The following is a 15,126-nucleotide window of genomic DNA, read 5'->3' as shown; positions in this document are numbered from 1 at the left end:
CGTCATCAGGCTATACTGAATTATTTATATTTTGTATATATATCTTTATACAATTATTGCAAAAACTAAAATTTGAACTAGCATTCATATGTTAGTTTCCCATGTCATAATTTCAAATTAGTTTGATATTCACCCTACTGTCAAGGATTAACCAAGAGCTTAAGATGACAGCAAATAAAATCATATAGGTCTGCACGAGATAGGAATTTGTTACTTTTGTTAACTTGCACTCCGTCTTGTTCTCTTAAAGGGTTTCTGATTGGTGGACATGTTCTGCGGCTTTTTCATGGTCACGATGAGTGTTTGACTATCCCTATTACAGAGCAGAAAGATGACGGGCAGTATGTGTAAGTTTCATTACAACTCCTTCAAGCCCTATGTCAAACATGTTTCTGTTCACACTTTTTCTGTTCATATTATTTGAATCCTTTGGTTTCATATTCAGTCAAATTCATCTGAAGGAAAACAATTATTGTGAAGATAATGTGCATGTTTGTGAAAATGTTAATTCATTTTATTACTTTATTGTTGTAAACAATTCTGAAGCGTGATTGTTTTAAATTCATTTTAAACATCTAGTTCTATTTTAGCAAACTGGGATTAGTTACATAAGAACATAAGAAGTAGGAGCAGGAGTAGGCCATACGGCCCCTCGAGCCTGCTCCGCCATTTAATACGATCATGGCTGATCCCATCATGGACTCAGGTCCACTTTCCTGCCCACTCCCCATAACCCCTTATTGGTTAAAAAAACTGTCTATCTCTATCTTAAATTTATTCAATGATCCAGCTTCCACAGCTCTCTGAGGCAGCGAATTCCACAGATTTACAACCCTCTGAGAGAAGAAATTCCTCCTCATCTCAGTTTTAAATGGGCGGCCCCTTATTCTAAGATTATGCCCCCTTGTTCTAGTCTCCCCTATCAGTGGAAACATCCTCTCTGCATCCACCTTGTCAAGCCCACTCATACTCTTATACGTTTCGATAAGATCACCTTCTTCTGAATTCTTCTGAATTCCAATGAGTAGAGGCCCAACCTACTCAAACTTTCCTCATAAGTCAACCCCCTCATCTCTGGAATCAACCTAGTGAATCTTCTCTGAACTGCCTCCAAAGCAAGTATATCCTTTCTTAAATTTGGAAACCAAAACTGTACACAGTATTCCAGGTGTGACCTCACCAATACCCTGCATAACTGTAAGACGTCCTTGCTTTTATACTCCATCCCCTTTGCAATAAAGGCCTTCTATTGGCCTTCCTGATCACTTGCTGTACCTGCATACTAACCTTTTGTGTATCATGCACAAGTACCCCCAGGTCCCGCTACACTGCAGCACTTTGCAATTTTTCTCCATTCAAATAATAACTTGCTCTTTGATTTTTTTCTGCCAAAGTGCATGACCTCACACTTTCCAACATTATACTCCATCTGCCAAATTTTTGCCCACTCACTTAGCCTGTCTGTGTCCTTTTGCAGATTTTTTGTGTCCTCCTCACACATTGCTTTTCCTCCCATTTTTGTATCACCAGCAAACTTGGCTACGTTACACTCGGTCCCTTCTTCCAAGTTGTTCATATAGATTGTAAATAGTTGGGGTCTCAGCATCGATCCTGCGGCACCCCACTAGTTACTGGTTGCCAACCCGAGAATGAACCATTCATCCCGACTCTCTGTTTTCTGTTAGTTAGCCAATCCTCTATCCATGCTAATATATTACCCCCAACCCTGTGAACTTTTATCTTGTGCAGTAACATTTTATGTGGCACCTTGTCAAATGCTTTCTGGAAGTCCAAATACACTGCATTCACTGCTTCCCCTTTATCCACCCTGTTCATTACATCCTCAAAGAATTCCAGCAAATTTGTCAAACATGACTTCCCTTCCATAAATCCATGCTGACTCTGCCTGACCAAATTATGTTTTTGCAAATGTCCTGCTACTGCTTCTTTAATAATTGACTCTAACATTTTCTTAACCACAGATGTTAGGCTAACTGGTCTATAGTTTCCTGCTTTTTGTCTGCCTCCTTTTTTAAATAGGGGCGTTACATTTGCAGTTTTCCAATCTGAGTTGATAACTCCAGTTGAAGAGCGAGCACAGGCACAGTGGTTTCATTCTATACTTTAACTTTTATGATCCTATAAGTCTGTGCTTTATTTTCAAATGCAATTGTAGATTTTAAAAAAGAAACAACTTGCATTTATATAGCACCATTCACAACCTCTGAATATCCCAAAGCACTTTACAGCCAATGAAGTACTTTTGAAGTGTAGTCACTGTTGTAATGTAGGAAACACGGCAGCTAATTTTCACACAGCAAAGTCCCACAAACAGCAATGTGATAGAGACCAGATAATCTGTGTTTTAGTGATGTCGGCTAAGGGACACTGGCAAGAACTGCCGTGCCCTTCTTTGAAACTGGATCGTTTATGTCCACCTGAGAAGGCAGACGGAGCCTCAGCCTTGGCCTCCCTCAGTACCACACTGGTGTGTGAGTCCAGATTTTGTGCTCAAGTCTTGGGGATGGGACTTGAACCCTTGAACCTTCTGTCTCAGAGGCAAGAGAGCTACCAGTCAGCCACAGCTGACACCTCTCATCTTTAAGACTATTTTCTTTACCATAACTGCATCATTAATCTGTGTAATCATACCCAATAAGCCACAGACTTTTAAATCCTTTTTCAGCTAAATCTATCAGCTATCCTGTTGTGGCCACTTTCTCGGTAGAGTGTGAAACCACAGTAATATAAACATGCTGATCAGACAGATAGATTGAATTTACTAATGGTAATTTACTGTGTGCCACTTTAATGGTAATCCAGGAGATGACAACATAATTAATGTGTATACCTATGAAGTGTAGGTCATCGGATGGAATTTATTTACAGTATGCCTAAGATGACACTAACAGTTTTCTGCTGGTAACTCTCAAAACTGCAACTGAGGCCTTTATTTGATGTCTAGATTCAGTTAATTATGGCCACATTATATTTTGTATAAAAGGTAAAGCACTGGTGTTTTGAATGTACCATGATTCTGTTACCATATGTTTGTTTGATGATGCCCCCAAAAAATCTTCTCACTTTCTTTTCACTACTAACTATAATTTCCACTAATTGCTATATTAAACCAACTGTTGTGGAATATTCAAAACATAAAACTTCTTAATATAATACTGTATTAATAAATATTATTAATATAGATCTACAAAATAAATTCTTTCAGTATACTTTTGTACAATAAATGATGCAGGAATTTTGAATAAAGCTCTGTTCAAAACGTATGCCACCAAACAAATTATTTTTTAATAGAGCACAGGTAATACAGAATTTTCCCCCAAACACACTATCCAAGAACTGACTGCAGCAAAGATTGAACCCACTCTGCTCACACAAAAGCTGTAGAGTAATTTTGAAATGCGGCGTGGGTGTAAACCAGGTGATATCAGATCAGCTGCTCATTATGTATCTTGTTCACCCATATTCGCGGCCAGCCCATCGACCTTGCCATCTCTCATGGCCTCGCTATACTCATCATGTCAATCGCAGATAAAGCCATCTCTGACCATTTACTCGTATCACTCTCCACCCAAATCTCCCTTCCAACCCCCTGCCCCCCCCCACCCCCGCAAACCTACCTCCTTCTGTGTCCGCCCCTGAAAAAAATCTCTCTCTTAACTCTCTTACAACTGCACTTATAAACTCTAAACTGTCCAGCCTTTGGCCCTCCATTCCCCATGACATCACTGCAGCAACCGATCTACGAACATACGAAAAATGACAGACAGGTGAAGACCATCTGGTCCATTAAGCCTGTCCCACACAATTACGATACCTTGCGTATCACAACATATACGCTCCACACCACCTGAAACCATGTGATCTCCTGGGAGAGGCAAAAAAAATAGATAAAAAACCCACGCCAATTTGGGAAAGAAAATCTGGGAAATTCCTCTCTGACCCATCTAGGCGAATGAAACTAGTCCAGGAAATATGCTCAATCATACCCTCACCACCACCTTTGATATGCTAGTCCCTGTTAAAACAATTACTCTCTCTCACCCTGGCTGTTCCTCCTGGTACAGCCCTGATCTTCGCTCCCTTGTCCAAGGGACGCAGACTTGAACGGATATGGTTGATAACTGGTTTAGCCATTCACCGCCTGATCTGGCTGGACCATATAAAGCACTATCAGATCCTGCTCTCGTCTGCCAAAATCGCTCACTATTCCGGGATCATTCTGGAATGTAAAGATAAACCCCGGCTTCTATTCTCCACTGCCAATCGTCTTTTTAAACCTCTCTCTCCAGTCTCCACGCTCACCTCCGACAATAAGTGTGAGGAGCTCATGGACTTCTTTGTCTCTAAGATTGAGACCATCCATTCAGCTGCCTCTGCCTCTTCCCTTCCTTCCCATAACCCACCAGGCCAAACCTCCTCTATGGAAGCCCCCTGCCCTAGCCCTGACCTCACATCTTTCTCCAGTTTCCCTCCAATCTCCCCTCATGACATTTCAGAGCTCATCCTGTCCATGAGACCCATTTCCTGCTCTCTTGACCTTATTCCCACCAAACTGCTGACCACCCAACTTCCTTTTTTGTCTCCCATGTTAGCCGACATTGTTAACGGTTCGCTCTCCTCAGGTTCCCCTCTCCCTCAAATCTGCCGTCATCACCCCTCTCAAAAAAAACCCAACCCTCGATCCCTCTGTCCTTGCGAACTACCACCCCATCTTCAACCTCCCTTTCATCTGCAAAGTCATGGAACGTGTTGTCGCCTCCCAAATCCATGCCCATCTTTCCCGCAATTCTTTATTTGAATCACTCCAATCCGATTTCTGCACCTGCCACAGTACCGAAACGGCTCTCCTCAAAGTCACAAATGACATCCTTTGAGACTGTGACAAAGGCAAACTATCCCTCCTCGTCCTTCTTGACTTGTCTCTAGCCATTGACACAGTTGACCACTCCATCCTTTTCCAATGCCTCGCCAGCTGGGTGGGACTGCACTTGCCTGGTTCCATTCTTATCTATCTGATCGGAGCCAGAGAATCACCTGCAACGGCTTCTCTTCCCGCCCCCGCATCATTACCTCTGGTGTCCCCCAACGATCTATCCTTGGCCCCCTCCTATTTCTCATCTACATGTTGTCCCTTGGCGACATCATCCGGAAACACAGCGTCAGTTTCCACATTTTGTGTTTGTACGCTGATGACACCCAGCTCTACCTCACTACCACTTCTCTCGACCCCTCCATGGTCTCTAAATTGTTAGACTGCTTGTCCGTCTGGATGAGCAGAAATTTTCTCCAATTGAAAAATGGGTAGACCATAGCGATTGTTTTTGATCCCCGCCACAAACTCAGTTTCCGAGACACTTACTCCATCGCTCTCCCCAACTCCTGTCTGAGGCTGAACCAGACTGTTCGCAACCTTGATGTCATATTTGACCCTGAAATGAGGTTTCGACCACATATCTGCAGCTTAACTAAGACTGCCTATTTCCACCTCCGTAACATCGCCTGTCTCTGCCTTTGCCTCAGCTCATCTGCTGCTGAATCCCTCATTCATGCCTTTGTTACCTCTAGATTTGACTATTCCATTGCACTCCTGGCTACCCTCCCACATTCCACCCTATGTAAACTGGAGGTGATCCAAAGCTTGGCTGCCCGTGTCCTAACTTGCACCAAGTCCTGCTCACCCATCATCCCTGTGCTTGCTGACCTACATTGGCTTCTGGTTAAGCAATGCTTCGATTTCAAAATTTCATCCTTATTTTTAAATCTCTCCATGGCTTCGCCCCTCATTAGCTCTGTAATCTCCTCCAGCCCCATGACCTCCCGAGATGTCTGCGCTCCTCTAATTCTGCCCTTCTGAGCATCCCTGATTATAATTACCCAACCATTGGTGGCTGTGCCTTCTGTTGCCCAGGTCCTAAGCTCTGGAACTCCCTCCCTAAACCTCTCCACCCCTCTACGTCGCTTTCCTCCTTGAAGACGCTACTTGAAGCATACCTCTTTAACTAAGCTTTTGCTCACTTGCGCTTCTACTTATGCAGCTTGGTGTCAAATTTTTATCAAATTGTGAAGCGCCTTGGGATATTTCACTACGTTAAAGGCGCTATATAAATACAAGTTGTTATTGTTGTCCGATTGTCCTTTCCATTGAAGCTGCAAGGCACCTGCCAAGGGTCCAGCTCTGAGCTGGCTGCCAGGAAATGGGTGAAAGCAACCCACTGCCCCTTGAGTGCTAATATTTCCTTCTATTTCTGCTGGAAAGTGGCCACGTGAAATTGAGAATTCCTTGTCTGGAGAACACAAATATACGCTCTATGTGGTAAATCCGATTCAAGTAATAATGTCCTGCACTAGATTATCAACTAAATAATCGTATATTACTCGGTGATCAGGAAATAAAACTATTTTAACATGACTAAATTTCTTCATATACACCAAATCCAGTTTTACATGACTATTATGCTGATAGAATAAAGACTGAAATGTAATTTTAATTGTTTTATTTTGCAAGACATGCCGATTATTTCTTTGTTAACTTAAAAATATCATAATTTAAACTAGGTTATGCAGTTGAATGTCATATCAACATTACTATTGGGGGGGGGTAAATTGTGGTCGGAGGCTTCCTGCGGGCGAACACCTCTGACCAATTTTTTTACAAAAATACCTGGTGGTCCTGGAGGAATGTAGGATTGCGTTCCGAGGCCTAGTTTCGCTGTCCAACGTACGCGGACATGTCGTCCAGGATCGTATGAATATCCTGGGATCACGTGGGCCTGGATCACCAATCATAGAAACATAGAATCATAGAAAATAGGTGCAGATGTAAGCCATTCGGCCCTTCGAGCCTGCACCGCCATTCAATGAGTTCATGGCTGAACATACAACTTCAGTACCCCATGTACAATGTAGTATTCTCATTCATAATAATGGGAACTCCGAGCTCCCATTACTATCAAAGAGAATACCCCTAAAATCAAATAAAACACAAATATAAATTTAAAAAACACTTCACTTTTTTAAATTAATAGAAATTGCATTAAATTAAAGTTTTTAGAAAAAAATTATTTTTTTGAAATAAAAAAATCGTTTTAATCGTGTTAACAATAAACTTGCCTTCATAGAAAGGGATTTAATACAAAAATAAGTCGGAACATAAAATTTTTCTCTGTTTTAAAACGCCTGCTTTTACCAGGCGTAAGAGTTTGAAGGACATTCGCTTGGCAAGATTTGGGCAAATAACCCAAATCTCCATCCACCAATGTCCTTCTCCTGGGGACGCATGCGATCAGTCAAAATAAATTTTGACAGATCGCAAAAGCTGGTTCTCGGCGCATACATATCGCGCACTGAGAACCGGCATTTGTGAGGTCTCTTCACGTTTGTGCGCTCATAGTAAAGAGCCTGCAATTTTCGGGCCAATGTTTATTGATGAACGAGCACTGAACTAGTGTGAAATATGTGAAACTTAATGTATCCAAGAAAGTCTATTTAATCTTTGTAGTAATCAATGGAATAGTAAGTTAAAAATAAATCAAGCAATGCAGCATTTTTCAAAGCAGCTGATTGTAAATTCAAGCTTCAACTCGGCGAGGTTGATTTGAACTCCCAGTGGGTTAAACTACGGGAGTCAGTTCATTTCTCAACGATCTGGAGCAGAATGAGACCACGCGCAGGTTGCTGGTGGCCTTTGGCCACTCAGGGAAGTGTGGGGACAGGGATTCCGGTGCATTTCACAGTAGGGAAGTGCTGGGGGGTGGCGGAGGGCGTTCATGGCAGGGGAGGCCTAAACTTTCCTTGTGGAAAGAGCATTCCTGCTCTTCCCTTGAACGATCTCTGCTGCTTCCGATCCTCTTCTCACAGGCCTTCATCGAGCAGGAAAGATACAGCGGCTTCCCCACTCAGGCTGGAGTTAAAAGTCAGATGAAGAAATTAAATTTGCAATTCGGGCCCGATGATGCCATCGTACCTCAATCTGCATAGTGAAAGAAGATCACCCAGCTCTGGGGGTGACTTAGCCGCCTGTCCTAAAGTGTTGATAAAAATCGGCAATGGCAGGCATATGTTCATCACCATAATATGGTAGAATTCTTCATTAAGATGGAGAGTGACACTGTTAACTCAGAGACTAGGGTCCTGAACTTAAAGAAAGGTAACTTTGATGGTATGAGACGTGAATTGGCTAGAATAGACTGGCAAATGATACATAAAGGGTTGACAGTGGATAAGCAACGGCAGACATTTAAAGATGACATGGATGAACTTCAACAATTGTATATCCCTGTCTGGCGTAAGAATAAAACAGGGAAGGTGGCTCAACCGTGGCTAACAAGGGAAATTAGGGATAATGTTAAATCCAAGGAAGAGGCATATAAATTGGCCAGAAAAAGCAGCAAACCTGAGGACTGGGAGAAATTTAGAATTGAGCAGAGGAGGACAAAGGGTTTAATTAGGAGGGGGAAAATAGAGTATGAGAGTAAGCTTGCAGCGAACAATAAAATTGACTGCAAAAGCTTCTATAGATATGTGAAGAGAAAAAGATTAGTGAAGACAAATGTAGGTCCCTTGCAGTCAGAATTTATAATGGGGAACAAATAAATGGCAGACCAATTCAACAAATACTTTGATTCTGTCTTCACTAAGGAAGACACAAATAACCTTCTGGAAATACTAGGGGACCGAGGGTCTAGCAAGAAGGAGGAACTGAAGGGAATCCTTATTAATCAGGAAATTGTGTTAGGGAAATTGATGGGATTGAAGGCCAATAAATCTCCAGGGCCCGATAGTCTGCATCCCAGAGTACTTAAGGAAGTGGCCCTAGAAATAGTGGATGCATTGGTGGTCATTTTCCAACATTCTATAGACTCTGGATCAGTTCCTATGGATTGTAGGATAGCTAATGTAACACTACTTTTTAAAAAAGGTGGGAGAGAGAAAACGGGAATTATAGACCAGTTAGCCTAACATCAGTAGTAGGGAAAATATTGGAATCAATTATTAAAGATGTAATAGCAGCGCATTTAGAAAGCAGTGACAGGATTGGTCCAAGTCAGCATGGATTTATGAAAGGGAAATCATGCTTGACCAATCTTCTGGAATTTTTTGAGGATGTAACTAGTAAAGTGGACAAGGGAGAACCAGTGGATGTGGTGTATTTGGACTTTCAAAAGGTTTTTGACAAGGTCCCACACAAGAGATTAGTGTGCAAAATTAAATTGGGGGTAATGTATTGTTGTGGATAGAGAACTGGTTGGCAGACAGGAAGCAAAGAGTAGGAATAAACGTGTCCTTTTCAGAATGGCAGGCAATGACTAGTGGGGTACCGCAAGGTTCAGTGCTGGGACCCCAGCTATTTACAATATACATTAATGATTTAGACAAAGGAATTGAATGTAATATCTCCAAGTTTGCAGATGACACTAAGCTGGGTGGCAGTGTGAGCTGTGAGAAGGATGCTAAGAGGCTGCAGGGTGACTTCACAGGTTAGGTGAGTGGACAAATGCATGGCAGATGCAGTATAATGTAGATAAATATGAGGTTATCCACTTTGGTGGCAAAAACAGGAAGGCAGAATATTATCTGAATGGTGACAGATTAGGAAAAGGGGAGGTGCAAAGAGACCTGAGTGTCATGGTACATTAGTCATTGAAAGTTGGCATGCAGGTGCAGCAGGCGGTGAAGAAGGCAAATGGCATGTTGGTCTTCATAGTGAGAGGATTTAAGTATAGGAGCAGGGAGATCTTACTGCAGTTGTACAGGGCCTTGGTGAGGCCACACCTTGAATATTGTGTACAGTTTTGGTCTCCTAATCTGAGGAAAGACATTCTTGCTATTGAGGGAGTGCAGCGAAGGTTCACCAGACAGATTCCTGGGATGGCAGGACTGACATATGCAGAAAGACTGGATCGACTAAGCTTATATTCACTGGAATTTAGAAGAATGAGAGGGGATCTCATAAAAACATATAAAATTCTGACCGGATTGGACAGGTTAAATGCAAGAAGAATGTTCCCGATGTTGGGGAAGTCCAGGACCAGGGGTCACAGTCAAAGGAAAAGGGCTAAGCCATTTAGGACCGAGATGAGGAGAAACTTCTTCACTCAGAGAATTGTGAACATGTGGAATTCTCTACCACAGAAAGTTGTTGAGGCCAGTTCGTTAGCTATATTCAAAAGGGAGTTAGATGTGGCCCTTATGGCTAAAGGGATCAAAGGGTATGGAGAGAAAGCCGGAATGGGGTACTGAAGTTGCATGATCACCCATGATCATATTGAATGGTGGTGCAGGCTCGAAGGGCCGAATGGCCTACTCCTGCACCTATTTTCTATGTTTCTATGTCTATGTTTCTATCGTCTGGTGGATTTTAACTGCTTTACCACTCGGTTTCCACTGGGAGGGTAGCGTTAAAATCCTCCCACCCCCCCCCCCCCATTGTATCTCCCTAAGTAATTCAGTGAAGATCAAAACTGCATCATGTGGGGAACTTGAACCCAAATCAATGTTCTACCACTGAATTGAGTTAGTCACACATTGAAATGACTTTCTCAAGAGCTCATTATCATCAGTTAATGACATAACTAGCTGTACAAAATAGAAGAAATCTTGATAATTGATCTGCACTTGTGAAAATTTTTTTTTTTTTTACCTAATTAGCTTTTATAATGAGTTAGAAAATTACAATCATTTGGATTTTTAAACACTTTGCTCATTTGTAATCTGTTTGCAGAACAGTTAACTATGAAAGTGGGGAAGCAGGTGTCTTTGCCAGGTCATTATGGCGTGTGGAGCCTCTTCGGATAAGGTAAAATAAAGACTTTAAGCTTTTGAGGACTGTAAAACATATAGCCATTTTGTGTTTAGCATTGGGATGTTGTGTTTGAATGTTACACTGCAATGCTGCCTGAGAGGCTCATCATACAACTTCTGAAGCAGCGAGAGATCTTTTGTGCAGTACTTGAAATTAATTCAAATGTCAATCATGAACACTGACAGAGCAATGTCCTTTTACCATGTAATGTAGATGTTTTGAGGCCAGATGAGCATTATGGAGTGAACTATTGTTGGAACTACAGCAAGGAGAACTTCAGTATTTAGAATAAAGTCTTACTTTCACATATCAGTGCCAGATGAAGGGAGCAATATGGGAGAAATGCAATGGAGGAACATGGAATTATAGGATCAGGGGTAAACCATTCAGCCCCTCAAGTCTGTTCTGCCATTAAATCAGGTCATGGCTGATTTGTATCTCAGCTCCTTTCACCCTATGTCCATAATCTGTTGATACCCTGAGCTAACAAAAAGCTATCAATCTGTGTTTTGAGAATTTCAGTTGAACCAGCCTTCCTAGCCTTTTGAGCTAGAGAGTTTCAGATTTCCCTACCTTTGCGTGATAAAATGATTTCTGATTGCCTAAATAGCCTAGCTGTAATTTTAAGATTATGGCCTCTTGTTCTGGATTCCACCAGCAGAGGAAATACATTCTCTGTACCTACTCTTTCAAAGTTTTAAAGACCTCAATTAGATCACCTTCTAAACTCAAAAGAATACAAATCAAGATTATGCAACCTGCCCTCATAATTTAACCCTTTACGCCTGGTATTCTGGTGAATTTACACTGTACCCATTCCAAGGATAATATATCCTTCCTGAAATTCGGTGCCCAAAGCACAGTACTCCAGATGAGGTCAGACCAAAGCTCTGAATAATTGAAGCATCACTTCCTGACTTTTGTATTCCAACCCCTTGAGATAAATACCAACATTCCATTAGCCTTTTTGATTACTTTTTATGCCTGTGCACTGTGAACTACAGTACGTGGACGATGCTTGCGTCTGTGCACATTCAGAGGTTGAACTCCAAACCATCGTCAGCATCTTCACCAAGGCATACAAAAGCATGGACCTTACACTAAACATCTGTAAGACAAAGGCCCTCCACCAACCTGACCCTGCCACACAGTACTGCCCCCCCAGTCATCAAAATCCACGGTGCGGTCTTGGACAACATGGACCATTTTGCATACCTCAGAAGCCTACTATCAGCAAGGGCAGACGTCAACAACGAGGTCCACCACTGCCTCCAGTGCACCAGTGCAGCCTTCGGTTGCCTGAGGAAGAGAGTGTTTGAAGACCAGGTCTGTAAATCTGGTACCAAGCTTATGGTCTACAGGGCAGTAGTGATACCCGCCATCCTATGTGGCTCAACGACATGGACCATAGAGTACCACCAGCGCTGCCTCTGCAAGATCCTGCAAATCCACTGGGAGGACAGACGCACCAACGTCAGTGTTCTCGATCAGGCCAACATCCCCAGCATCGAAGCACTGACCACACTCGACCAGCTCGGTTGGGCGGGCCACATCGTCCGCATGTCCGACATGAGACTCCCAAAGCAAGCGCTCTACTCGGAACTCCTACACGGCAAGCGAGCCCTAAGTGGGCAGAGGAAAGGTTTCCAGGACACCTTCAGAGCCTCCTTGATAAAATGCAACATCCCCATTGGCACCTGGGAATCCTTGGCCCAAAACTGCCCTAAGTGGAGGAAGAACATCCGGAGGGCGCTGAGCACCTCAAGTCTCGTCGCCGAGAGCATGCAGAAATCAAATGCAGACAGCAGAAGGAGCGTGCGGAAAACCAGACTACCCACCCACCTTTTCTTTCAACCACTGTCTGTCCCACCTGTGACAGAGATTGTAATTCCCGTATTGGACTGTACAGTCACCTGAGAACTCACTTTTAGAGTGGAAGCAAGTCTTCCACAATTTTGAGGGACTGCCTATGATGATGATGATGGTAAATTTGCGTACCTGGACAGACAAATCCCTTTGTCCTCCACAGCTTCTAGTATCTCATCATTTAATAAAATAGTAAGATCTGTCAAGACACATTAGTTTAATTCAAAAGACTTTTCATTTACTAAATGTATGTCATGTTATTTAGAATTTTAGTTAATCTTAGTAGATGACAACATTTCTACATGTTTTTTTTCTCTTATTTAGTTGGAGCGGCAGTCACATTAAGTGGGGTCAGTCTTTCCGCCTTCGACATCTCACAACAGGTCTGTACCTGGGCTTAGTTCAAGATCAAGGTCTAGTGCTGCTGGATCAAAGCAAATCAGATACCAAAACAACATCGTTCTGCTTTAGAACATCAAAGGTATAATAATAAATAAGGTATTCCTGCTGTGATGTAAAACAGAATATTGAGGTGTGAAGTACACCTAGAAAATATGTTATTCATTTTGTTCTTTTTTTTCATTATTGTCACCCCTTGATTTTAACTCCAGGAGGGTTTTGGGTGGGTGGGTATCGAGGTGAATTGGAAACTCACCCAATCCTGCAGGAATCAGGCCTGGGGCATTGTTAAAATGCCGCCTGTCTATTTCCTGCCTGGAACGTGCAGGAAGTGGCTGCTGACCTTGTGAAAATTGAGTAGTCCATGGTTACCCACCAGCATGCAGGTAGATGCGGGGAAGAATGGGTGAGTTTCGCAAGGGGGGTAGAGTCTGGGCCGAGGTGCTGGAAACTTTCCATGTGGGGACCCGGAGAAGCCGTTTAAGGTTTTCACATCTTGGTCCCCTTCAGACCTGCTACAGCCTGGCAGGAAATCCACAGCTTCCCACTCAGGCTGGAATTAAAATCGCAGTTGAACCCCTGTGACATCATTGGATCATCATCCGTATATACCAATGAACACCACACCGGTTTTGGTTGGGCAGCTTAGCTGTCCGTCCAGATGCCTGAGTTAAAAATTGCAGACAGCAGAATCCAGGTGGCTTTCTGGCAGTTCTAAGTAACGAGGGCAAATTTAACTGCCCACCCATCTGCAGGGGTGGGTAGAGTTACAATTACCCCTATATTCTTATGCCATATATGCAGAGGTATGTGACTTGATTGTGTGAAAATACAGCAGACTGCACTTGCAAAAGTTTCTGTATTCCATGTAATTTTCAGATAAACCTAAAGTTAGCAATAACAAGTAGAGCAGGGAAAATAAAGGGAATATAGATCTGGCAAAGTTTGGTGTATATTGCCACACAGGTTTTCGTAACATTCAAACTTGTGGTCCGAGTTGAATACTCATGTGATGCACTAGATGTTATGGTATTAAATAAAATACATAAAACAATGTCATATACATAAAACAATATTGTGGCACTAAATTGTAATTATTATAAAAGCAGAAAATGCTGGAAATCTTAGCAGGTCAGACAGCGTCTGTGGACTGGGATTTCCAGCATTTTCTGTTTTTATTTCAGATTCCAGCATCCACAGTATCAGTATTTTGCTTTTGTGAACTTTATTGTTGTTTAAATCTCAAAGGACAAGCTGGATTCGCATCCAAAGCGAGACATAGAAGGCATGGGAGTTCCTGAAATCAAGTATGGTGATTCGATTTGCATTCTTCAGCATGTAGCTAGTGGACTCTGGTTGACATACAGGGCTCCAGATAGCAAATCAGTACGTCTAGGACCTTTGAAACGACAGGTGTGTACACCGTTACTGTTAGTGTAATTAATAAGCAATTGCTAACAGTCTAGTGTACTGTAAACAGCATAAGAAAGCAATAATTGTGATTCAAGGATACATTTTCTGAATGCCATTGCCGATGATGCTGGGGGTAAACAGCCGTTAGGGTTGCACGATCTGACAGAGATGGATCCAACTGTACCTCTCCCTATTTGTTATGGCGCATGAAATTCCCAGGCAGATTTTAAGACAAGTATAAGCAGCTCTCGTAAGAGCTTTGTCTTCATATTTAAATCTGTTGTAATAGGAAGCATATTTCTGCATGGACAATTCTTCATGATTCTCACTGGGATTGTGCTGAGTGCTCAGCTTGCATATTAAATGGTCAATGGGAACTGTCACTATCTGGCTGAATGAGAAGTCTGCATTTAAAAACGGGCCAACTGTGCATTGAGGAGAATCTCAAAGTGCATTTTTCTTCAGCTGTACACGTGGTGTTATTTTCAGTGCTATTTATTGTTTGTTAACTTTTTAAAAATTTTGGCCAAGAATTTTGGCTGCCAAATTTTTAGTTACTGATATCATAGTTTTTAAAATTGGGTTTACTTTTTTATGTGTTTTTGGAAGAGAAAGGAGGGCATATG

The 15,126-nt window shown here is 42.3% G+C and overlaps 1 protein-coding gene across 4 annotated transcripts in view; it reads left to right on the top strand.

The window, feature by feature from the left end:
- ryr3 (ryanodine receptor 3) overlaps window positions 1–15,126 on the top strand; it is a 561,329-nt gene that overhangs the window by 171,441 nt on the left and 374,762 nt on the right. For all 4 annotated transcript variants that reach the window (XM_070878983.1, XM_070878984.1, XM_070878982.1 and 1 more), the window contains exons 8-11: window positions 251–347; window positions 10,742–10,816; window positions 13,013–13,169; window positions 14,336–14,500. In XM_070878983.1, the coding sequence (XP_070735084.1) occupies window positions 251–347; window positions 10,742–10,816; window positions 13,013–13,169; window positions 14,336–14,500 (494 nt within the window). The remainder of the gene's footprint in view (window positions 1–250; window positions 348–10,741; window positions 10,817–13,012; window positions 13,170–14,335; window positions 14,501–15,126) is intronic.

The sequence above is a fragment of the Pristiophorus japonicus genome, chromosome 4 (genome assembly GCF_044704955.1).
Source record: "Pristiophorus japonicus isolate sPriJap1 chromosome 4, sPriJap1.hap1, whole genome shotgun sequence".
Classification (NCBI taxonomy): Eukaryota; Metazoa; Chordata; class Chondrichthyes; family Pristiophoridae; genus Pristiophorus; species Pristiophorus japonicus.
This window is presented reverse-complemented; position numbering and strand designations above follow the sequence as displayed.